Genomic DNA, 25,468 nt, shown 5'->3' with positions numbered 1-25,468 from the left:
TAAGCATTAAAACACAACTCAGGATCTTTCCCAGCGTTCTGTCACATCTCAAAGGTTCAGTGCACAACCTGTAACACTCAGCATCCCACCCATACAGCAGTTGCAAATTTCCACTGGGACTGAACCCATCTTGAGGCGCGTGAGTTCACAACATCCTGCAATCATGGAATTTGATTTTGTTTTTTTGTCTGCTACTTCAGCAATGAGAATGGCAGGAAATGGAATATCAGTGCACTTCAGGGGAGGGAATGAAGTGTCAGTGTTTTCCAGAGCAATACATAAAATAGACATGGTGTCAAAAACAAGAACAAAGGGCAGGCTTTAATAGTTGTTCATTTTACCTCTTTTCAATAGCTCTTTATTTGTAGTAGTGCAGGTACACACGAAAGGCCATTCCTGAGCCTGATGAATACAAGTCTCAGAATTTAAGCACAATCATGGGATTCCCTATACATCCTTTAGGGCACATTAATTAGCATGAATTGCCAGTTACCAAATGAAAATTAATTTCCTCTGCTAATGCTGTGCTCTGCAACACTCACTTGGAACACTGCATCTCACTTTCATGTAACACGTGCTACTCAAATGGTGTGTAATCCTTGCAGACAGCATTGTGAAAATGTTCAATTTGTGTCCATTGATACAGAAGTCAAACTTACTGCGAGTCCACATCGTTTATTGAAATTGCATATGCAATTAAATCCTAGAAAGTATTAAAACTTTTGTTGTCCTAATTACATATTATTTCATTATTCAGTAATGCAAGTCCCAGATTCTAGCTCTCTTGTTAATATAGAGACCCAATAAATGCACTTCTGAAATTAAGTTGTAGCACATTTTTTATTAAACATTTTCTCAGCTTATACTTTGAACATAAATATGTTCTTTTATGGCTCATGTTACAAAAGACCCTACTATATGTTAGAAAACATATACAGAATATATCGTAGTGGTTACACTTTCTCCCCCTTTTCCCTAAAGTCTTCCATAAATTCTACAAATCTAGCAAAGCAGTACCAGAAAGCAAAATCCAATCTACCCAGCAGCAGTCAGAAATAGCTATAAAGTTTACTTGCTTGCTGTAAGAGAAACTTTGGTTCCTGTCTGCTTTTACTGCAAGGCAATACCTTATCATGGAAGCTATGTATCAGAAAACAAGCATTGCACGTCATGCTCCATCACTGAAGGTGTACTTCAATTCATATTTCCAAAGGTATACATCTTATCTTTGTTTTTTCCACTTGGTAAGACAAATACATATCTTTACTTTCAAAGCAGTATAGTGTAAATGAAGGACCTATTTCTGTTCTTACTGAAGTCAGTGGCAAAACATCAATGGACTTTCTGAAGAGCAGATTTGTATTTTGTTTCTCCTGTTCTCTTGACTAAAGTGAAGAAAGCTACATTTCAGCTGGAAGGTAGGATGAATATCACTGAGAATTTTAAAACTCTTATGCCTCATTGCTAGCACCTCCTGTAATAACTCCACACGTGGGTTTCCAGCTTATTACATGGGGTCTTGGCTTACCATTCTTAATGATAAAGACCCATGAAAAAGTGAGCATAATCTTCCAGCCCCAAAAGTATGGACATGGAAGCCCACACCTGAGGAGCATGCAGAATCACACCTGTGGTCTTTCTGCTCTAGTGTAGCAAAGAGACATCAGGTTATATAGGCTTTATATGCAGGAGAGGCTTTATACACAGCTCACACTGTACAATTTAGTATTTCCACACAGTGGGCAAAGATAAACCCCCAGGGCCTATGGAAGAATGTAGAAAGCGCAGCTGGTCTTGAATCCTCAGGCAAGGTAGACCAGGCACAAGGACAAGAAGAAGAGGAAAACTTTGGGGAAATGTTGCTGGCAGCCTGCCTTAGAGACACTGCTTTTTATTTCACAGGGACTGATGCCGACACCAAGTCCATATCAATGCTGGGAGCACCCAGCTGACATGGTAAGAATCGTGGTGAAAGACACAGAATAAAACCACAAAGCAGTAAGGAAAACTCTAGACCTACAATCCAATCTAACAAAAGTTCTTTGTGACTTACTGGAGTTTGTGCTGTTATGGCTCAAGCTGCCTTTTCTGATAAGGATGTAGGATGTGAGCTGAGCTCCTGGAAAGAAATGTAGGTGTGTATCTGTTGAATTGTCTGTTTTGGTGGCAGCAGGAGAAGGTTTGCTGCAGTAGCATTCCCTCTGTCCTGGTTGTGTGCCATGTGGCAGCAAGGCAGGACACCACCTTACTGCAGCACTCCAAACTCAGTGAGTCAGCCCATTCACTGACTTTGGTGTTGGCTTGATACAGATTCACTTTTCAGAGCAGACCGAAAATTTAGAGTACATTTATAATTTACTGGGACAAGACAAGCGCCAAAACAGCCAAAACTTGCTCTTGATTTTAGTCAATGCAAACACCTGATAGACTTTTGCTTTGGATATATTTAGTTTATATTTTACTGAACTGATGGACGGTATTAGAGTTTTTAACACACCCAAATTAAGCCTAAGAGCTTTAATCTCTCTGTGTCTTTCAGTTTATTGACAAGGGAAGAAGATAGAAGATAGAAGCCCTCATTTCACACATATTAAGTCCGTTGTGACTGAACAAGGTGTCTCATAACCATTTTTTTGCAATATCTTTCTGAGCTGAAGGCCTTGCCTTGTATTTCACATGCAGAGAGTATAGTGCAAAAAGCAATGTCAATAGTATCCCCGAGTTCAAAATTCCTTTTGGAAATATCCATTCATTAAGGAAAAGAAGATTAACTGGGTCCCTGTTTAAAATTCGGCCCTCTAAAAGAGTACCAAAGCAACACCTTGTCCCACTCAGTGAATAAATGCAAAGAAATTGTGCACCCTAGTTTTACAATATCTATTTATCAGACCACGCTTGGCTGAATCTCTGGGTGAGCAGATTGGACCATAACCCTGCTGTCTGCACTTGTGGACTGACATTATCTGATAGGTATTTGCCTGAGGACATAGCACAGATCCACTGATGTAGGACGAATATCCACAACAATTACTTGCACCTCCCACAGATTATTTCCGTATATTTCTGAGCTCAGTATTTACATCTGAGATATGCATACCTCGTTAATAATGGCACAGTCCATATCTACCTTTGACACAAAATTGCCAGGAGGGGAACGCATTACCAGCACTACAATGCACAGCTGTTCTTTATCTGTACTTTCTATTATGTGTGCCACGATATCCTTACAACTTTCTCTGTATGACATAGATGAATAACAGACACATTATACCTACCAAGAAAATTAATGGACTTTTTATACTGCAACTTTTTTCATAATACTGAGCATTAAGAATACAAAGAAAAAATCTATTGTCTATGTTGAAAAAAAAAAGTTTCAATTAATATAACTGTGTTTGTTCAGAGCAAACTCTGGCTTACGGAATGATCTTACCAACTGTTACAGTAATTACTAATATTAGCTTTCACATTAGGATTTTTATTGTTAAAAATTTTTTTGTGCTAATTTGTTAAAATCTACAGCCCATGCAATATGTTGGTTTGGAAAAGGAAACAACAGCTGATTTACATAAGCAAAAACCAGCATGTGACACAGCACATGTTCCTTGCCTTCCCCAAGTGCTATAGAACATAATGACGATATTTATAAATGTGAATATAAATAAGACAAAACTCCTAAAATCTTTTAAAATGTCTGACAAATCCTTTCTGTTCTAAGTATCAAAGATAGCATCAACAGCTAGACATTTTCCAATACCCTGACACCACAGAATGTTCTACGTACGTAAAGACTCTGCTTTGTATCCCTTAATTCTGTGATCAAATCCTACTGAAATTGCTCCCATGTCATAAAGTCTTTCGGATTGGGTCCTAAGCTGGCATTTGCTGTATAAAGATATCAGACTTTTTAATAGCAGAAAGTATCTTGAATTTAGATCACTCATATATTTAATAGCGGGATTTGCCAGACCATCACTGAGGACACTAATTCATCTTGTCGTTGCTGCTTGGTCTTCTTGTTCACTCTTCTGTGTCCTTGACCACCAGAAATGACTAATACTGAACTTGCTTTCATTTTCTTGGATCTCTGTCTTTTATTTTTAAAAGAGATATTTTGATCCTTCAAAAGCTCATAAATGTTACTGTCCTCTGGCCTATGCTCTAGGGAACTTGATGTAAGGGATCCAGAAGATGAAGACAAGTCACTTTTTTGTGCAATGGATCCTGCTGAACCTCCCAGCCAAACTGAAGTATCAGGGTTGCTGCTATTGGAAGAGCCTGGTCTGTCACTGTGCAGAACATTCCTCTGATCTTTGTCTTTAGATTCTGAGCCACGAGGCAGGCTGTTCCTTAGCTTGTTTTTGTTTTTCTTGTTTATAGATGTAGCCATTACAAGAAACTTGACCGGCCCATTGTGCGCGTGATACGACACCATTCCTCTCCCTGCAGCCAAAAGAAAAGACGACAATATCTTAATTACAGCACTCCACAATATTTACTTTGTTAAATTTGCTTAGGAATGCATAACTCTTAAAATCCTGTTATATGCATTCAGTCCATCCACAGACTGTCTATTTCCTTGTACATAAACAATTTAAAGAAAAGTGTAGGAAAAAAAATTATCTATCGCGCCATAAGGATGTTTTAGGACTGTGTCAATAAACCAGTTGGAACACAACAGAATGAATTCAAGTTGACTTGTGCTGTGTTTAGGCAGCATGAATACAGACATTTTCTGCTAACTTTTTTTTGGCATTGACACAAAAATAACATTCTGAGTTTTCTACAGTAACCCACAAAGAAAATATGTGGTTTTCAGTTAATCCTACCGTGCCCCTGTACCATTCTAGAAAAGCATATGAACATCTCTTTCATTGCAATACTTGCTAGTAGTACAAGGAAAAATTACACATGAAAATCATAAGAATATATGAGAAACAAATTGCATAATGCCAAATGCAGAAGCTCTAGCAACATCAGTGTATGGGGCTCTTACAGCAAGAAAAAAAAGCATAGCATTATACAAAATCACCTATAAGATGAAAAGAAGTTAGGTTATCAAAGAAAAGAAACCACTACTCTACAAGTCACCCCATCCATCCCTAACTCCCTAATACATTCCAGGTTATGATTAAAAAAAAAAAAATCTACTTTTGCAGAAAGTGCAATGGCATAAAGATGAATTATCAGGACTGAAAGCACAAGTGAGAAAAGTGCAACTTTTTTTTTTTTTTTTTTTTGTTCAAATTCTAAATACTTGTATTGCATTTATTTTTACCTACTATTGCTTCCATAACTTCTAAGAAACATTTGTCATATGTAGGGGCCTATGGGGAGGGACTTCTTCTAAAGGCAGGTAGTGGCAGGCTGAGAACAAATGGCTTTAAACTGTAAGAGGATAGATTTACACTAGCTATTAGGAAGAAATTCTTTACTGTGAAGGTGGTGAGACACTGGAACAGGTTGCCCAGTGAGGCTGTGGATGCCACCTCCCTGGAAACATTCAAGGCCAGGCTGGATGGGGCTGTGAGCAACCTGGTCTAGAAGGAGGTGTCCCTGCCTATAGCAAGGAATTGGAACTAGAAGATCTTAAAGGTCCCTTCCAACCCAAACCATTCAGTGATTCCCTGATAATTGCTGCATATGTTGCTGAACACAATTCATTTTCATTCTGAAAAGTTACATATACTTTTTTTTTTTTATCCCTGAAGGAGGTTACAAATAACTTGCCTCATAGAATATGACAGCTTTTCTCCGCAGCTGTAGTAAAATTGTGAAACTGAACTGTAGCATGGCAAAGTAGTACTTAATTGAAATTACATACATTTAAAAAAAAAAAAATCTCACTTCTGCTAGCAGCTTAAACATTTACAAAATGTCAGCAGCATTCCTACGTTTCAAACAAGGCAATATGAAACTAACTTACGAATGCACCAAAATGCAAAAATACTGGTGGTTGTAAAAAAAAAAAATTTTTTATATATATATATATATATGTGTGTGTGTGTGTGTGTGTGTGTGTGTGTGTGTTCTCATATGTTCCAAGTCTCTAGTTTTGGTAAGAGAGGTCACAAAAACAGTGTGCCAAATAACCAGTCAGAGAATGTACTGCATTGTCAGTACCCATGTCTCTAAACCTAATGCATCAACCTTCTCCAAGTATGGAAGAAAGATTCTTTGCAATGCTCTCTCTTCTCATTCTTGTATTTTTTTTTTACTGTACTCTGATAGGATTAATGCCTACCATGTTCTTATTCCATAAAGAAAATTGCTGTCCTGACTCAAACAACTGAGACAAATCCAGATAGGCATGTGAAAATATTTTAATGATAAAGAAGAAGAACAGATAGAATTTCATCACAAAGCCCTGATGAGTACTTCCACAACACACACAGTTTGGCAGAATCATTTGAACTACTGACAGCAAAAAAATCTGCAGCATAACGACATCCTACCAAATCCATTTGAGAAATGTCACTCACCAGTTACTTTGGGAATTCCCTGCAAGCGTGGCACTGGCAATGCTACTATTATCCCCAGATTTGTTCCAACCAGTAATAAGCCATGGCACACCAGCAGACTGGTCACAGAAACACGCTGCTGCCCTGTGAAGTGCAGGAAGTGCTGTATTATTTATGTAATGATCTTTGCCAAGGTCAAAGTAACCTCAAACACACAATCAGCTGTACAGCTGCATTCAGCAAAGCACTCATCAGAAAGGCAAATGCACTGCGGGATTGTATTAAACTTTACATACGTCACAATTTAAATACAGCTGAACTTGCATTATCTGCCCTACATCTCTGAACCACAGTATCTAAACATAGACACACATTACCTTTACAAATATGCTTTTACAAATTTGACCGTGTATGCTCTTAATAATAAAACTGAAAGGCATCCCACTTCCCAGTGCTCAATAACATATTACGACAACACACTATACTTGAGACTCAAACTTGTTCATGATTAATTTTTTCTCATGGTTTTATTTTTGTGAAATAGTATAAGCAGTCCACATTGTCCACAGTATCACATCCACACTGGGGTTCCCCTGTACAACAATGACATTGGCATACTGGGATAAATCCCAGTGAAAGCCTATTAAGATGAACAAGACACTGGGGTAAATAATGCACAAAGAGAGACTGAAAAATACAAGTTGTCTGCACTTAATGTACACAGAAGAGACTTTACTCAGATGTGCTCAGTGACAGGATAATACACCACAGGTCAAATTTGGAACATGACAAATTTGCTTTAAATGTAAGAAAAACCTTCTTCACCATGAAGACAGCCAACCACTAGTTGCTCAGAGAGGTAGCAGAGTATCTCTGCAACTGAACATACTCAAACTTGGACAAGTTCTTAAGCAACCAGATGTAATTTGCCTTGTTTCAAGAAGACAGACAAAATGAACTCAGAAGTCTAGTCTCTGACCTCATACAAATCTCTTCTACTGACAAGATTTTTGTTTTTCTTAGGAAAATAGTCATTTCTGCTTACAGTGCTTGATAAATATTTAATTCTGGGTAGTTGGACTTACTTTCAAAATGCCCTTGACAGGTTGCAGGAATGGAAAATGACAAAAATAATTCCTGCCCAAACTTCTGCCATGATTCCATTTGGAAGCATTTAAACTGTGGTGAAGTCACCCAGGTTCACAGCTTACATGTTCTTGGATTTACAATTAACTTTACATGATAAGAGAGCAGTCATTCCCATCTTTATCATAGCCCTCAAGTTGTTAATCACTTCACCAGTAAGTAGGGAATGTGGATTCCACTTCTGATATAACTTAGATGAACCTACATGTTCCACACCTTGAAAAAATATCTTAATTACGGTACATCACAAATGAATGAATTTTCCATCTCTTCCTTTGAAGCTGGGCCAACTTACAGCTAAGAATGCATGAATCACAGACCCAGTTGGAAAGCAGGGAAGAAGCAGTTTGACTGAAGCCTGAAGGTTAAAGCACTCAACTGGAAAGCAGCAGGTGGACTGCAGTCCAAGTCTTTCTTCACAGAACTCTACAAAACCAAAACATTTATCCAGTAATGGTTTATTGTAAAAGACACATATTACCTGCAGGGCCAGATCTGGATTCTCAGCTTTGACTACCCTAAAACACATTCTAAAATACCTTAAAGGCAATGAGGTCACAGTCAATAGTTGCAATTAGCATGAAAAAGTTTTAGAGCTTCCATCTACTCATGGAGGCCTTCAGTGAGTGTGGTGGTTTCACACGCAGTAGCTAAGCTCTACCATACCACTCCAACTCCTCAAAAGAACAGAGAGAAAATGTGATGAAAAATGCTTGTGGGCTGAGGTAAGGACAGGGAGATCGCTCACCAATTACTGTCATGGCCACATAAGGAATAATCAGCATGAGGGAAATTAATTTAATTTTTGCTTACTAATAACAGACTAGAAGAGAGCCACCTATGGTTTTTCCATAAACTGTCATTATTCCTTTTTGTATGATGGCACTATCCCTCTTCAGGTAGATAAGCATACATGGTTTATGCCCTTAGACAAATTATTAACCTTTATTTATTTATTTTATGAGATTAATTTAGTTTCCAAAGCAAAGCACACAAGAACACTCCTTCAACACTGGTTAGTTAGATGGACAGTCCTCTGGGGAGGCACAGATTTCTACTTCTGGAGAGAGAGCAGTCAAGCGACCACACACTGTCCAAAAACACATCAAAACCCACAGTGATGACATGTGGCAGCCTTGAAAGAAAAACAGTAATGCACAATAAAAGTCTGCTTGTGCTGTTTTCAAAGCCGTACATACAACATGTGACAACCATTTGTCTTCCTCAATCATTTGCTAATACAGATTTTACATTTACCTTTATAACAGGTCAAAACAAGTTCAAATGTGGATGTTCAACAACCTCTGCATATTGGAGTCGTCAAAAATCAAGATTTGAACTTTGTGATTTAGAGTTCAGATCTGCTCAGGCTACATACACACGATATTTAAGATCTCCCACAACCTGTGTCACAGCAAACACAAGGTAAACTGCAGGTTGGCCTAATCTCACTCCATTTCACTTACAGTTGTTTTACGAAGTGCAAAGAGAAATATTAAAGTGCAATTTTCAAGTTTTTTTAACTGTGAAACACATCAGTTTTACTTCTGCCTGTCAAAGCCTTTGAAGAAGATGCTCACATTTCTAACAATAGATCTTTAATATCTTTTCAACTGTTTAAAATGTAAAAATAATATGCATGACTCTATACACCAACCCTGAAACTACGTACAACTACTAATTGTTCCCAGTGAAAACCAGTAATGCTCCTCACTGTTTCTGTAGGCGAGAACAGCAAATTACCAGCCAGCATCTTAGAATCTTAAACATGGAACACAGCCTTAAGCATGAAACATCTACAGTGAGGTCAAAAGGAACGATGTTTGCTTTGAAATCTTTGAAAAGCAGGAAACATCTGCATTTGAAAAAATACTTTGAAATAGCATATAATAACTATAAAAAAAAAAAAAAAAAAAAAAAAGAGAAAATACCATTCAAATAAATAGTAATTTTAAATACTTATTTCTCTGCTACCCAAGGTTTGAACTCCTGCTTTTATTTGTTATTCCTTGACTTTGTATTTGTACAGATTTCAGATCAAGAGAAAAAAGTAAAACCAGTTCTCTACAACTTGTTGAGCAGTAAGCACAGAAATCAACGAGCTAACAGGGGTAAGTCAGAAAAACAAATCCCAAAAACAAACAAAAATTACTTTAAATAGGAAAGCTGCTAGATCACACTGTTCCAGTGCAATGATGGAATTGTCAAAGTCATGAAATAATCTTACCAAGATCTTGAGTCTACCAAGAACTGAAGTCATCAATTAGGCTTACACAAGGACAAATAGTTTTAATATATTTCTGCTTTGTGTTCAGCCTTTCTCAGGTCTCATCTTCTGACTCAGACTCAACCATGTGCTCCCTAGCTACGTGCAAGGACATACCGGTGCATATCCTCTTACATGACCTTGCTCTTCCTGCTATATAAAAAACTGTCTAAAAAAGCAAATCAAATGGGCTGACCTCATATTTTCATGCATCTTTTAATCATTTCTCAGCAGCAAAATCATAAAGCAACTACATTTTATGCTGTGGCATCTGGTGAGGTGGGAACAAAAGGAAACTAAGTCTCAATGTATAGTTTGTTTTCTGCAGAAAGAAAATGATACCATTTTTCTTTGCCTGTCCCATCTGTGTCCAGGAAACACATGTGTGCCATTAGAGCATACATGGAACAGAAATGCTATGGAAAGTAAGCTCACGTTTATTTTTCAGACCTGTGTCCCTACGTACAAACTTCCCACAACTCCAGAAAATCATCAGCTTGAGCACAGAACAGAGTCACTAAGAGTATTAGTTACATCCCTTGTATGTGGACTACCTAGTGACTGAGCACAGCTGAACGACAGCTTGCAGGGACGCAGTTGATAGAGGGTGTTTTAGGATACAGTAGTTATTCAGAACCCACTCAGATGTCTCAGCAGATTAATTGGTCTTTTTATGCCATTTAGCTGACATATTCGACATGAAAATAACCAAAATATGACCTATATCTAGATGGCACTTTTTCAGTCAAGCTCTTTCCTTAGCCAGACCTCTGTGAACACAGTATATAAAACATTTCCACAAATCAATCATGATTTAAAAATATATATATATACTTTTGGCTTGTGGTCCATGGTTCTGTCTCCTTTTTTACATTATTAAATTCCACTGAATCATAATGACAGTAATTTCCTGTGCCAGTTCCTTTATATTTCATTATTCTTTGATTCTCTCCTACTCGGTGGGCTGCTGAGTTATCTTTCTCAAAGTAAAGGAGGCACATCCTTTAGGAAAAAGAAAGTAAGCAGTGATATTAAAAGCTGTCTTCTCCCCGAAATGGAAAAAATCTAACATCATGAGAACTGATTACCAAGGGTATGAAAACTTCCTCTCTGTCTTAATTGATTACTACAAGTACCCTCTAAATATAGCTTTGTAATTCAAGTAGCCTTTCTGACACAGTAACAGCAAATTTGTCTTTTACTTCTACTGTATACCTACAAAATAATGATTATTTCATTATGTAAACAAGTTATGTCCACTGCATTAAGTGAAGATGCAGATGACCTCTCCATGCAGCCTATTAGGCCAATATCACGCATCGCTGCTCCTAGTAAGAACTTGGCAAAAGGAGTCCAGCTTCAAGAAGTTATATAATGATAATCATGCACTCTTCTTTTTAATCTCTCCTCCTAAGATCCTTAGCAATATTTTTACATCAATTTCTTCTGCCTCATTTCAATACAAGCTGAATTTTTACTTACGTGCTCTTTTTGCATATTAAAGAACTCCCACTAGATTTCAGAAAGCTAAGAGTTGTTTCTTTTAAAAAGTAAAAGATGTCCTGTTGCACATCACACTTCTAAACAGTAATCAGTTCATTAAAATCCACAGAAAATGTAAAAAACATGTGCATTTTGTAACTACGAAGCCACTTCATTCTTCCTCCTGTGTCAGATTTTTGTTCCTTTTTAATCTGAGTGTATACTACACAGTTTTATTTATTTTTTTGTTCCAAAAGCTCTTAGTGTTGCTTATTATGTAAACCTCCTACTACTCTGTCTTTTAGCCTTTGCTGGTGTAGCATTATTGGGATAACATAAGCATGCCCAAGAGCTGCTGCTAAATAATTGAAATTCATTTCATTTTTAGAATGGATTCCTCCCTTGGAACATTTGCTGTAACAAAAAGTGCTGTTCTACTTCTAAAATAAATTTCCATTTCCATTCACTGAAGTGCATTTTGGGAAAAGACAGAGGGAAAAAAAAAAAAGAGATTAAAATGGGTAAGAGTGACACCAAGGAGATATAATTAGCTAAAACTGTTCTACAGAAAAAAAATAATCATGTGTTACATCATCAGTTTTATTACCAGGGCTATGAATACCAAAGCTAAATTTGTTTGAAATTAAGCATAAAATGTGTGTAAGGGAGGCTCTACTTCCTCCCCCTTCCCCCACAGACAGTAGAACATTTTGAAAGTTAATCTTTTTAAAAACTGGTCTTGATTTCTTTTCATAACCACAATTAATTAAAGCATACAATCTATTTAAAGACAAGACATTTGCTGCTGGTTTGTAACAGTGCTACAATCAAACAACGTGTTAAAAACATCCTACCTAGAACACTATAGATGGACACGATTTAAAACAGATTTTTACTGCAAGGCTAACATGGTCACTCTCATTTCTCTTACCTGATGCACATGTGCTCATTACAGCATAGGGGAAAGACATCCCCAAACCTTTGTCCATTAGTACTGCATAGGTCTAAGAGTCATATTGGCCTACATCAGTCTGTAATAACATCTGTGCATGGCATTTGAAAAAAGGTGCCAGAAATAAGTTTGTCTCTATTAGGTATGTGTCTAACTACCAGAGTCACTCACTTGTAAATCTGATAGAGACCAGAACAGCTGTCTGTGACACTGATGATCTTAGTATGGTTCAACAGTTTCTGTCTTAAAACACTTAAAGGTTTGTTAAATATCACCCTAACAACCAGAGGTTCTATCTTTGCTTATAATACAAATGTTTTTAATTCAACAAACTAAAGATCTAAATAAGAGAACACTGAACACAACACACTCCTAAACGGAGATGCGAGCAGTTCCACTGACTTCACTATAAGCAACTGACACTAAGCAAGTGCTTTGTTGGGTGGTTCAGATCCTAGGCTGACTGACTCCATCACGTACTTCAATACCAACTTCCAGAAGAAAACACTAAAATTTGCAAAGGAAACACATTTTCATGATAGACTGAATCACTCTCCTGTTTTATAGTCAAAAAAAAAAAAAAAAAAAGGAATCCACCTGCTTATCTATATAATGTAAATTTAAAACCACTGAGGAGAACTGACACTCAACAAGTTCATTGCACATGTCTTTCTTTTGGGCAGACAAAGGACTGTGATTTACTAAAGTAAACAGTCACGCGATAGCTATCAAAGACTGAAACAGATGTTCTGATTCTGGCCTTATCTACAATCTGGAAAATAACAGTGATAGAGACAAAACAAAACAGTTGGTTTTTTTTTGTCATATGGTGTGATTCAGCTACCTGGCAACATATTGTGAACAGGCGTGGCAATGTTAACATCCTGGAGGTGTTTCAGTGTCTCAGTGTGGAACAAACGAAGCGTAGATCCAGATGTGAAAGCAATCCAGACTCCCACTCCAGCAACAGCCATGTGAGAGATTACCATACCTTCCTCTTGATGTGCCTCAAAATGGTTCTGTAAGAAAAACAAATAATCTTGGAGGAAATGTTACATCATTCAACCTTCATTATCAGCTTCTCAGTACAGGCACTGTGTCTATGTCCTCCATGCCAACAACAAAGCTCATTTTCTTTGCTTTGCTCAGGATATGTCCTGACTGCTTCATAAGATTTGTTATTTTCTATGCTCCCTTTTTTTTTTAAACAGATATATATGAATGCATACAATAAGGTGATGCACAAGCAATTGCTCACCACCTCCGACTGATGTCCAGCCAGAACCCCAAGCAGAGGAAAGGAGAGATGAACTCTGAACGCTTTCAAAACTCTTTCTGCATGATGTCACATGGGATGGATTATCCCTTTGGCCAGCTTAAGCTAACTGTCTTAATCCTGTTCCATCCCAGCTCCTTGGGCCCTTTGCACCATCCCAGACACTAAAGAAAGAAATTCCAACCTAGCTGAAGCTAAAACAAAAAGTCAAAATGCTCCTTCTGATGACAAATAACTATGCCAGACTTTCAGATCTAGTGCCTGAATTTTCTTCCTTGATCTAATGTCTTCATAGTTACAACTTCTAAATAGCTTTAGGAAGGCTGAAACTTCTCTACATATTTCTGTTAACATGTGAAATAAAATTGCAGTAAAGGTCTCTAATCATTAAGAGGAAGTAGCAATATTTTGGTTTCATTTTTTCTTCTAAGTAAGCAGCCTATGAAGTTAAACACAGCCTTTTAATGTTGTGCCAGCTATTATCAAATGCAGAGGGCTAATCTGATAAACATAACATTTCCCCAGCTAAATAAATGGCAAACTGTTCTTTGAATACAAACCCCTCCCAGAGGGATATAGGAAGTAAATATCTGCAGTAATATTCACAGTTCTTATTATATACTCTTAACTATATTCATAGATAAAATGCAAGAGTACCTCATCCCTCACTGTAAAAGCACTCTTAGATTTTCTATGCATTAGAATTAAGAGCTACATTTTAGTTACTTTGCATCCCAGTTTAAATAACACAATTCTAAGGATAAGCTCTTAGCCTAACACAAGTATATTTTGAGCATATTTGCGTTATGCAGTTCAATTTCTTCAACTAAATTCAATGAATAGATGAAGATCATAAATAAGAATAGAACTCAAAGCTTTCACAAAATATAACTTCTGATACCTTACTTAGAGGTCCTTAAGTAATAAAGTATGAAAAGCAAATTCACAACGGATAATAATTCATAAACTACTACTTTCCACCACAAAATTGGCTTCTTACAAATAAGGGAAATTACTTCAAAAAATTGTTTACATTTTTCTTTTAACGTTCAGTTATAAAAACTTCTCAGGCCACTGAAGTGAATCCTGCTAGCAATCCACACTGTTTGGAGTAAGAGAAAAATGAAGCTGATCATAAAAAATTAATTTTCTCTGGTTTTCTGACCACAGACAACAATTGTGTGAGTGCAACTGTAAACAACTTCCACAGGCATTTTTGTCACATTCCATTTTTGCCAGCTAACTTGTTATACTCCCACTTTGTCTATCCTGCAGTTGGTACAGCTGCTTGTTGAAATGTTTCAAGAAAAACTGTAATACTGTCAGCACCACAAAAAGCCTACAAAAAGAACTATTCTTCACTTTCAAAGATGGAACAGGAACATACCCAAACCTGAACATTCTTTTGCAATTGCTTATGTTTTTGTATCGAGGCTTTGACATCTGTTTCAATTACACATTTATGTGAAACACAATTTTTTTTCCAAGATTTTTTTCTTCTCATGAAATACAATTATTAAAGGACAAAAATGGCTTATTCTCTTTTTAAATAAAGGAATTGAGCTTCATTCCATTTTACTCTTCATAACTTCATTCCTTTCTGCCTTCTATTCAGATCCTTTTTCTTGTTTGTTTTTGTTTTTCTCAGACAGTCTTGTTCTAATTCTATGGCAACATCACAGAGGCAGAACACTTTCTGGATGCCACAGCGAGTCTGTCTTGCAGTAGAGTTACACATAACTAACTATTGTTTCAACAGCGTGTGGCATTGCTGAAATCTTTCTTTTGAAGGGTTGCCCACTCATACCAAACAGCTGTGCCAAGAACTCAACTGCAGTTTTTCAAGCTTAATGAGAGATGCATAATGAGCATCATCACTCACAAGGTAAAACAAATTACTCACTACTTTTAAAAAAGTGCAATACTTGGGCAAAATACACTCAGGTATAGGATTTTCACTTGTTCGGTTTATCCAGCTGAACATTTCAGCTTATTCTACATCCATTATTAAAACAAGAATTGCTCATGTATGGTTAGCCAATTATTTAAAAACAAGACAAACCAAAACAAGATGTAATAACATTCAATTGGTGACTTTACTAAATTCTCTGGCTCTTTTCACAGTTGTTTTTAAACAAGCACAGCCTGCCTTTGCAGAGCCTAAGGGTCTACAAGCACAGAGAATACTCCAGGATCAAGGTTAATACTCGAAAGCTCACAGATCTAGGATCAAGACTAAGGACAAGTTTCTTCTTCTTAGAAAGAGTATCAGAAAATGCAATTAATATTTAACAACAGTTGTTGCATTTCACACATGTCCCATCCCAAGGGGCTTGAGGCATTGATGACAAAACTGTTTCCAGAAATGAGGGTGACCTCATTGCAGCCTTTCAGTACCTAAAGGAGCCTACAAACAGGAGGGGAATCAACTCTTTGAAAGAGTAGATAACAGTAGGACAAGGGGAAATGACTTTTAAGTTGAAGGAGGGAAGATTTAGGTTGGATATCAGGGGGAAGTTCTTTATAGAGAGAGTGGTGAGGTGCTGGAACAGGCTGCCCAGAGAGGTTGTGGATGCCCCATCCCTGGAGGTGTTCAAGGCCAGATTGGATGGGGCCCTGGGCAGCCTGGTCTGGTATTAAATGGGGAGGTTGGTGGCCCTGCATGTGGCAGGGGGGTTGGAGATTCATGATCCTTGAGGTCCCTTCCAACCCTGGCCATTCTGTGATTCTGTGAATTGTTTTATCCAAGACCAAGAAAAAACAAAACAAAACAAAACAAAACAAAACAAACAAAAAAAAAAGAGTTGCATAAAGGAAAGACTAAGAGTTGAAGAGATGATTAATATGCAGAAATTATGAAACCAAATCTTTACTACTAAGTGTTAAAATTACTTACCTGTTAACAGGAGAGGACAGAGGGAGAATAAACATTTATTTGCTGCTATTTATCTCCCAACAGGAAAACTTACACTCTGCATGGTAAGAAAGACGTATCTCAAATATATTTTGGTTCTCATGACAGTAAAATATGCACCTTTGAAGCAGAGTCTAAATTTCATGGAGTCACAGAATCACCAAGGTTGCATAAGACCACCAACACCATCCAGTCCAAACATCCACCTACCACCAACACTGCCTCATAAACCATGTCCCCTAATACAACACCTACGCACTTCTTGAACTGGCTCTAGGGACAGTGACTCAACCACCTCCCTGAACAGCCTGCCCCAGTGTCTGACCACTCTTCTCAGGAAGAAATTTTTCCTAATATCCAACCTGAACCTCCACTGGCACAACTTGAGGCCATTCCTTCTAGCCCTCTCACTAGTTATGTGGGAGAAGAGGCTGACCCCCAGCTCACCAAATCTCTTTTCAGAGAGTTTGTTGAGATCGATGAGGTCTCCCTGAGTTTTCTTCAGACTAAACAATCCCAGTTCCCTCAGCCAGTCCTCAGAAGACTCGTTCTCCAGACCTTTAGGTTAGTGAGCTGTTTAGTCTGGTGAGATGATGAAAACAAGATTGGTACCTGTATCTTAGAATCAGTAAAGAGGCAACAGAAATTTATCACTTATTTGCAGGTCTATGAGGAAGACCATATGTTATAGCATAGCTATTTGTCTGAAATAAGCATGAATGTCAGCCCATCATGGAAAAATTAATCACATTCTTAATTAAAACTATGTTATGAAAAGCATTATTCAACTCAGACAAACCATTTTTGCACTATTTCAAATATAACTATATATAGCTATAAAAGTAAGTGCATCTGATCTCTATAAACAATGGGTGGATTGGTTTAAAAAGCACTTTGGAAATGGAAAGAAACCTCCTACGATCTGAAAAATGAAATTACTAGGTCTGAGAGAGAGTGACAGAATATTTATTTTACCTCTCTGAACTTCTGCTTTCTCTACTATAATTCACTATTTCTCTACTATAATTCACTATTTCATTAAGCTTTATATATTCTTTAGTCCTCAAAGTCTGTCTCCTGCTTTTGTTCTGCTGTGCCAAAACTGCATAGCATAATCCAAACTTTATCCAAAAACATCTATGAAGAATTTTATTATTGAATTAGTTGAGAACTACCAAACTTATTTACAGTGATTTGGCCTTATATAGCCAAATTCAGGAATGATCTGATTGTGCTCTACTACTGTTGCTATGTATTTTTCAGTAGGAATCAATGAGAGTCATAGAATCACAGAATGGCCTGGGCTGAAAAGGACCACAGTGATCATCTAGTTTCAATCCCCCTGCTATGTGGAAGGTTGCCAACCACTAGACCAGGCTGCCAAGAGCCACATCCAGCCTGGTTAAAGGAACCATCACAGAACTGTTTAGGACAGTAATTCTAAGTGTCCAAGAGGCTAATCCACTCCCAGTTAACCCCCAGTTAAGGTAGCTGGAAATCCATCACAAGTACCTATCCAAATCCCGCTCAAAATCTTTCCCTTATTGTAATACCCAAGCTAGAAACAATATAAGCATTGGAGAAAATACAAAGGAAGAAAACATAAGGTTCAAACATTTACTTAGATGAAGCAAGTAATCCAGAAAGCTCAGATACAAAAAACAAAAAACAAAACAAAACAAAAAAAAAAAAACAAGAAGAAATTAGAACATTCACTATTTCCCTTCAAACCCATGACAGTGACTCACAGAATCAATTGTACTAAACAGACAATTGGTGGGAGAAAACATGATCATCAATGAAACAAAACAAAGCACACAATGAAGGAGGCCGTGATCTCACGCAGATTCCCGTTTGAAAGAATTTTGTGGCTGTAAACATCGTGGCACTCACTGTAATTCTATCACAGATTGAAGGAGAGGTGTTAATTCCTCATATTTTGTAAAATAAACTTTAGGCCACTAAGATGTTCTGTTGATGTTATACTGCAGTTTTAATGGAAATTGAGGTCTTACACTTTTTGGAAAACATGGTTGTAAGCAGAGTCGGAATCCTTAACATTTTTCTGCTCTTCTACATGAAGAACATTTCTGTAGGCCACTGAGAACCAAAACTGATACAAATTATATTAGAAATTAGAAGTCACATTTCACTATGCAGAGACAGTCTCTTTCAATTTAAGTTTTCTGTAGTTAACAGGTAATTCCTACATCTTGTTTCTTTGCTGCCCTTCCCTCTATTCAAATCTAATTTTTAAGCAAACCCCCCAAATATCCTACAAGTACTTTATGGAAACATGGCAGGGAAACAGAAGCAAATCTGCATGTAATCAGACAACAGCAGAGAACATTCCAGTAAAGTTTCAGACTGCAGAGACTGGGATTTAACAGAACTGAAACCACAGTTCATGAAAGCCTTCCTAAATCATGAAGCCTCTAAGAAGAGATTTTAATGTCTAGATTTTATCACTTTTACCTTGCAGCATAGTGTAGTATGTGAATAATTATTAATTTTAAACACATTACCTCTATAAAATGAGTCACTATGCTGATTATAAAAATTTGTCCACCACATGCAGCCCAAATGGTATCTTCCATCACAAGCAGACTTCTAACAGGCAGAACCCCCAGTTTAACTGTCTTCTGAGGTTCCGTGTTCCATGTTCCATCTTTAAGAAAAAAAGAATAAGAAAGACTGTAACACAATAAATAAAATTGCAATCCATGTTTAAAAAAACTTCTGAAAGCACTGATCAAGAAGCACCTAGAAATGCAGCTGCACAAAGAACGGCCGTAGTGATATCACAGAGCCTACCATTCAGATCTTCATGAATGGCCACTTCAAGCTGCACTCTGATTTACATCTGTTTAATTTTAGCTTTTATGGATAGCTTGTAAAGGTAATACAACAATAAAGGGGAAAAAATGCTTATCTATTTCTTAACTGAACCATTTTTATCAGGATTAACTAGTAAACAAGTAAGTCCACATTGCTGTTCTCATGTAATTGTTTTTCTTCCCAAAGAAAATGCGGTCAGAAAGCCACTATTCTCCAGAAAGCAGTACTCTCAGAAGGCAGTATTCTACAGCTCAGGGGCTCACAAGAAAACTATTTCACAATAAATCAACTTTCAACTGGTCAGAATCACATTTCATGTGAAAAGTAGCCAGCCAGTTCTTTACAGTAGGTTCTAATGAGCTCCAATAACTCTCTAACTCTGCAAACTGATGTAAGGGACTTTCTGCTAGTAGATGCTTCATAAAACGAGGGGGGAAGGGGCTTGTTTATTTGTTTTGGTAGTTGTCGTTTTAATTACAACTGAGTGCTCTGCCATATTTTTACTTAGTTTCTATTATTCCCCTGTCCTGGTTTTGGCTGGAATGCAGTTGATTTTCTTCACAGTGGCTGGCGTGGTGCCACGTTTTGGATTTAGGATGGGAATAACGTTGACAACGCAGAGATGTTTCAGTTGTTGTAGAGCAGTGCTGCAACAGAGCTGATGATGTTTCAGCTTCTGGTGCTGCCCACAGTGAGGGGACTGAAGGTGCACAGGGAGCTGGGATGGGACAGAACTTGGACAGCTGACCCATATGAGTCTAAGGAATATTCCATAACATATGGTGAGACGCTGAACAATAAAACTGGGGGAGCTGGCCAAGATGAGGGGTGCTACTGCTCAGGGACTAGTTCAGTTATGCATTAGTCAGTAGGTAGTGAGAAACTGCTTCTGCTTATTCTTTTTTTTTTTTTTTTTCTTCTTCCTTTTCTTTGTCCTTGTCCTCTCCACCCATCGGTTCTTGAACTTTTCCATTTTCTCCCCATCATATTACGTGCAAGGGGGGTGAACGAACGGTCACTGGTGTTTAGCAGCCTCTGCTGAGTTAAACTTCAACATCCCCCCAGTGATAATCCATGGTATTTTCTGTCCACAGAAAATTTCTGTGCATTGAACAGGTCCAAATTACACCATGCACACGCACACTGCATAATCAGTTATTGAGACCTTCTAAAAAAGCTGCATGCCACCACATACCTCTCTAGTCACTTTCATTTGCCATCTCTTTTCAACTAGGATGAGCAGATTATTCTCTCCAAGTTTAACAGCCAGGGACACAAATCTTACATATATAATTTTTTATATACAAAACTGAATAATCATTTTAATACTTTCATGAGTTTATTCTGGGGAGGAATAATTGCATGCACCGGCACAGGTTGGGGGGTGACCTGCTGGAGAGAAGCTCAGCATAGAGGGACCTGGGTGTCCTGGTGGACAACAGGTTGGCCATGAGCCAGCAGTGTGCCCTTGGGGCCAAGAGAGCCAATGGCATTCTGGGGTGCATCAAAAAGAGCGTGGCCAGCAGGTCGAGGGAGGTGATCCTCCCCCTCTACTCTGCCCTGGTAAGGCCTCATCTGGAGTACTGCGTCCAGTTCTGGGCTCCAGTACAAAAAAGACAGGGATCTCTTGGAAAGAGTCCAGCGGAGGGCCACAAAGATGGTGAAGGGCCTGGAGCATCTCTCCTATGAGGAAAGGCTGAGTGAAATGGGTCTGTTCAGTCTTGAGAAAAGAAGACTGAGAGGGGACCTGATCCAGGTCTATAAATATCTAAGGTGTGGGGGGCAGAGTGGTGAGTGGAGACAGGACAAGGGGAAACGGCCGGAAACTGCAGCATAGGAAGTTCCGCACAAACATGCGCAAGAACTTCTTTACAGTGAGGTGACGGAGCACTGGAACAGGCTGCCCAGGGAGGTGGTGGAGTCTCCTTCTCTGGAGATGTTCAAGTCTCGCCTGGATGCCTACCTGTGCGACCTGCTGTGGGGAACCTGCTTTGGCAGGGGGGTTGGACTCGATGATCTCTGGAGGTCCCTTCCAACCCCTACAATTCTGTGATTCTGTGATTTCTGTAGCATGAACTCACTGAGCATCTCAAATCCTACCTTCTGTCCTTTGTTTAGTATCAAAATCTGTTCCATCTGATTTTATGTTGAGACTAAATGGTCCCAATTCCTCACTTGAAAGCCCTTTAATCTACATAAACTGAAGAAATGTTGCTTACATTACATTACTTACATTACTGCTTCACAATAGCAGTGGTAACAGCAATAATGATGTCTCTGCTTTGGAATACTTGTGATTGCTTCTGCCGTCTGCGTTATACAGTCTTTGCCGAGTCATTCTCAGGATGTGACTGAGTTCTCAAAGCATCTTTGTGAAAAATGGCATTCAGTTTCAGACTGTCAAAATCATTTTCACGATTTCAGTTGGCAAGAGAGAAGCATGTCTCCAATCATTACCCTGCAAGCTCTCCCAGCAATGTCAGTCACTCAACCTTCACAACCCATGTTTACCATTAGTAATAAAGTAACTTCTGGAAAAGTTTGCGTTTGATAGAAATCACATTACTCTGAAATTAAATTGTTAACTGCAAGCTGCCCACACCCTGAGAATGCTGTCAAGTGCAAAGCCTTCCAAGAATAAAGCTGCACATGCATGTTTATCCTGGTTTTCACTGCCTAAGTTATACACAGTAAAGAGACCACTGCAGCACCTAGTACGTAGCACCCCCAGATTTCCTTTTTAAGGGATGAAACCAGCATAATTCCCATATATTCATATTGTCTCTTCTGAAGGATAAAGACTGAATTTGAACAGAGAACAAGCACGCTGAGGAAGAAGTTATCTTTTTCTCCTGTAGTTACACTTTCCACACTCAACACCACATTACAGAGAAAACTGTTGATTGAACTCAATAGCTCTCAAACGCATTCAATCATTAATCTGTACCTAATTCATAGTTGATTCTCAAGGAACAAGCGAGCTGGGATTTTCAAGATCTCAACCTGACTCTAAGACTTCAACTTTAAATTTCATTTCATTCACCTAAGGCACTTTTTGATTGTGTGTCTTAATGCCCTCAAATTCTGTGCAACTCCTCAGCTAAATGTTAATCTACTTCATTAATTTTGATCTAGTCTTTTTAAAAATTATTATCTAGCATTCGTAGCAGTCTGAATGAAAAGGATAATCAGTATCAGTGCCAGGTGGATGTCAATTTTGAAAGAAAATTGCTAAAACAATTTTCTACAAGGTAAGAAGATGGAGTTCAGATGTCACTGTTGAATACCAATATTTAGAATTTTGATTTGACAAATATATATCAAAACTCACCTCTCACAAACACATCTTCAGTACAACACTTTAACCAACCCAGTTAGTCTTAAGATTACAGAGTGGAAAAAAAAAAGGAAAAAAATTGAGATAGAGACTGGAAGTCTTTTCTGTTACCATGACTTTATGCAAAGGAAAGGCAATCCCACTTGATATCATGCTGGGAAAAATCTGGATCTCAGTATCATGTTATCTACAAACCCTCACCATGTGTTAAGGACATGCTGTTGTACTTTTATTTCTTTCTGTAGCCATTGCTGTCCTCCTGATCAGACAGCATCTGAGACAGATGAGGGAAAAAGAGGGCACGGAGAAGACTCTCTAGTCTGGTAATGAGGGCAGTATTTAAATGAGCTGTGTTCTTGTCTCTGCCACAATTAATGCTTAATTAATCATACAGAGCAGGGATAATACCAGAAGGAAAAATCAAGCAGTGCTTCCCTCTCTTTATTTTGTGGTGGCCAGGAAAATGGAAATCTCTTGAGAACTGGAAGCATGAGTACTAATCTTCTCAAGCAAGGCAAGGGATTAAGTCTGGTAATCCAACACGCTTCTGAGAATGCTGTAACCACAAGCTCTCAGCTAAAAGCAAGGTCAGGACTTTATTTTGCTGATCAAGATTTTTTTTTTCCCCTCCATAGCCAAAATTACTTAACAAGTCTGAATCTAGTTCACAAATTGTTTCAAGACTGTCAGAATCACACACTCTGCTTCTCCCTCCAGACCTCACAAGACCCTATTCAATACCTGCCTGCACAGATTTCATGTTTATGTAAACAGCTGCAGGTTCACACACAGTGCAACAACTTAATTGGCACTACTTATCTACTTAAAACTGGGTGCAGCCCTTGCAAAAGATATGAAAAGCTTTCATTTGAAGTTATAAATATTTGGTCAGTCACTCAAGTCATATATTGATTTCCTTGTAAGGAAAATTAAAAAAAAAAAAAAGAAAAAGAAAAAAAAGCAAGAAAGAGTAGCTGAAATAAAACTTTTATCAGCAAAAAATTAAAGCACACAACAGGACAAAGGCAGACCAAGAAGCTTAGTGTAACTTACTGTAGAGTTTTCTAAACTGTTTTGTGAAAAGCAGGAACTGATCAAAAGAAAAATAAGTAATGGAGGTGTACACATTGCTGCTCACAGAAACCTGGCAGTAGAATGCCTGTGACAGCGTCCACAGAAATGGGGCTTAAAATTCTTCTCTACTGATACCTTGTTTCTGTTCTCTTTAATCTTGAGTAGATTTTCTGGATTTCCTCTTTCTCCAGTGTACTGAAAAACTACAAACTCTTTTTTACCTACAAGTATACAGATACTGTAGAGAGACAATATGCAGTACATACATCCTATCTCCAGAGGCTTGTCTGCATGCAGAAAAATCAGTTGCACCCTGAGCAAATAGAAGATCAAGGCCTGACAACTGTGGAAATGGGAAGAAACAGGGAAAAGGTTTCCTTCTACTCCATAAGAAAAGCCTGTGAAAGTATTAACTATACATAAGGATAACTGTGTTTGTGAGATTTTAGTGGACTCAGATATTAAACTGATCACATCAAAGCAGGAATCTATTATTACGGATGAAGAGCTAATCCAAGTAATATGACAGTCTGTGGCAGTCTTTATAAACATTACTGTAACAGAACAGTTATCAGCATAGACTGCAGGCACAGATGTTTGCAAGAATGAGAGGTGTCCACAAACAGAGTACAGGATCAAATACAGAAATCAAATACAAGAGCCTCCATTAAAAACACGTTATAATTTCTGATATTTACATCCTGTATGAATATTTAAAACATGAGGACAATTTTAAGCACCTCTGTACCTACACACCAATATATGTTATGTCATTGTTTATAATATCCTCTGAAAATTACTCTTTTCCATTGTGACATACTTTACATCCCAGCACTGAATAGTACCCTGCATTGCCCATATCGGGCTGCTCAACTGCCTCAATTTAAGATATCTTATGCTCATAACGTATCTCTAAAATTATGCAATACTTTTGTAATTTGTTGGTGCTTTCAAGTCTTCACAAGATTACCTGATAAAATACAATTTACCTCCTCAGAAAGCCTTTTCAAAGTTTGTAGCAGCTTTCCCTTCTTTTATGCCTTCAGTAGAGCTGAACTATATACACTTCTTTTGTTGGTAACTTCCTCTCTTGTTTAGCAGCACTACTGATGATTTCAACAGAGCTGCCAACACAGCCCTGGGAACAGCGGTTGTTGGTTAATTTGTGCAGTGAAGCACAAACATTTTTTCCATCACATGGTACATAAACCAGCACTATTGAGGAGTATGACGGTAGCTACAGAACTAAAAAGAAGTTTAGAACATTTCTTATTGCATGGCAATAAGCTGAAGGATCCAGGTTTACTCTTGTAAACAAGGTGTAAATAGGAAAGTCCTGCACCACACGTGAAGCAGTTGATTTTTCCTAGACATGTAATAAATTCTTCGTGCTATGTAGCTGACAGCACCCTACCTATAACAACAGACAGGAGTGGCACTGGAAGCCCCAGCATGAGATATGTAAACAAGACAAACAACATCAACATATTTCTGATATCAAGTATTAGGAAATGATGCTTACAACAATAACGTAGTCACGACAACAGCATTAGTTTCTTTTTTTGGTATTACTGCTTTCCTTTAACAGCTTACTACAATTTCTTACTTCTCATAGCAATACCAGAACATCAATTCTACCTCAGGTGTTGATCATCACATGCCAGAACTGCACTCTCCAGATACGTCACAACAGTGCACAGACCCACCAAGCCTTGAAGTCTG

General features: G+C 38.0%; 1 protein-coding gene across 8 annotated transcripts in view; it reads right to left on the bottom strand.

Moving 5' to 3' along the window:
- Positions 1-331: 331 nt before the first annotated feature.
- ARHGEF10 (Rho guanine nucleotide exchange factor 10) overlaps positions 332-25,468 on the bottom strand; it is a 111,798-nt gene continuing 86,661 nt past the window's right edge. For all 8 annotated transcript variants that reach the window (XM_042881135.1, XM_042881173.1, XM_042881191.1 and 5 more), the window contains 4 exons: positions 19,023-19,165; positions 13,152-13,326; positions 6,483-6,605; positions 332-4,443 (listed from right to left, as the gene is read on the bottom strand). In XM_042881135.1, the coding sequence (XP_042737069.1) occupies positions 3,941-4,443; positions 6,483-6,605; positions 13,152-13,326; positions 19,023-19,165 (944 nt within the window). In that variant the 3' untranslated portion in view covers positions 332-3,940. The remainder of the gene's footprint in view (positions 4,444-6,482; positions 6,606-13,151; positions 13,327-19,022; positions 19,166-25,468) is intronic.

Source organism: Lagopus leucura, unplaced genomic scaffold, assembly GCF_019238085.1.
Source record: "Lagopus leucura isolate 7727_CA_CO unplaced genomic scaffold, USGS_WTPT01 Super-Scaffold_73, whole genome shotgun sequence".
Classification (NCBI taxonomy): Eukaryota; Metazoa; Chordata; class Aves; order Galliformes; family Phasianidae; genus Lagopus; species Lagopus leucura.
This window is presented reverse-complemented; position numbering and strand designations above follow the sequence as displayed.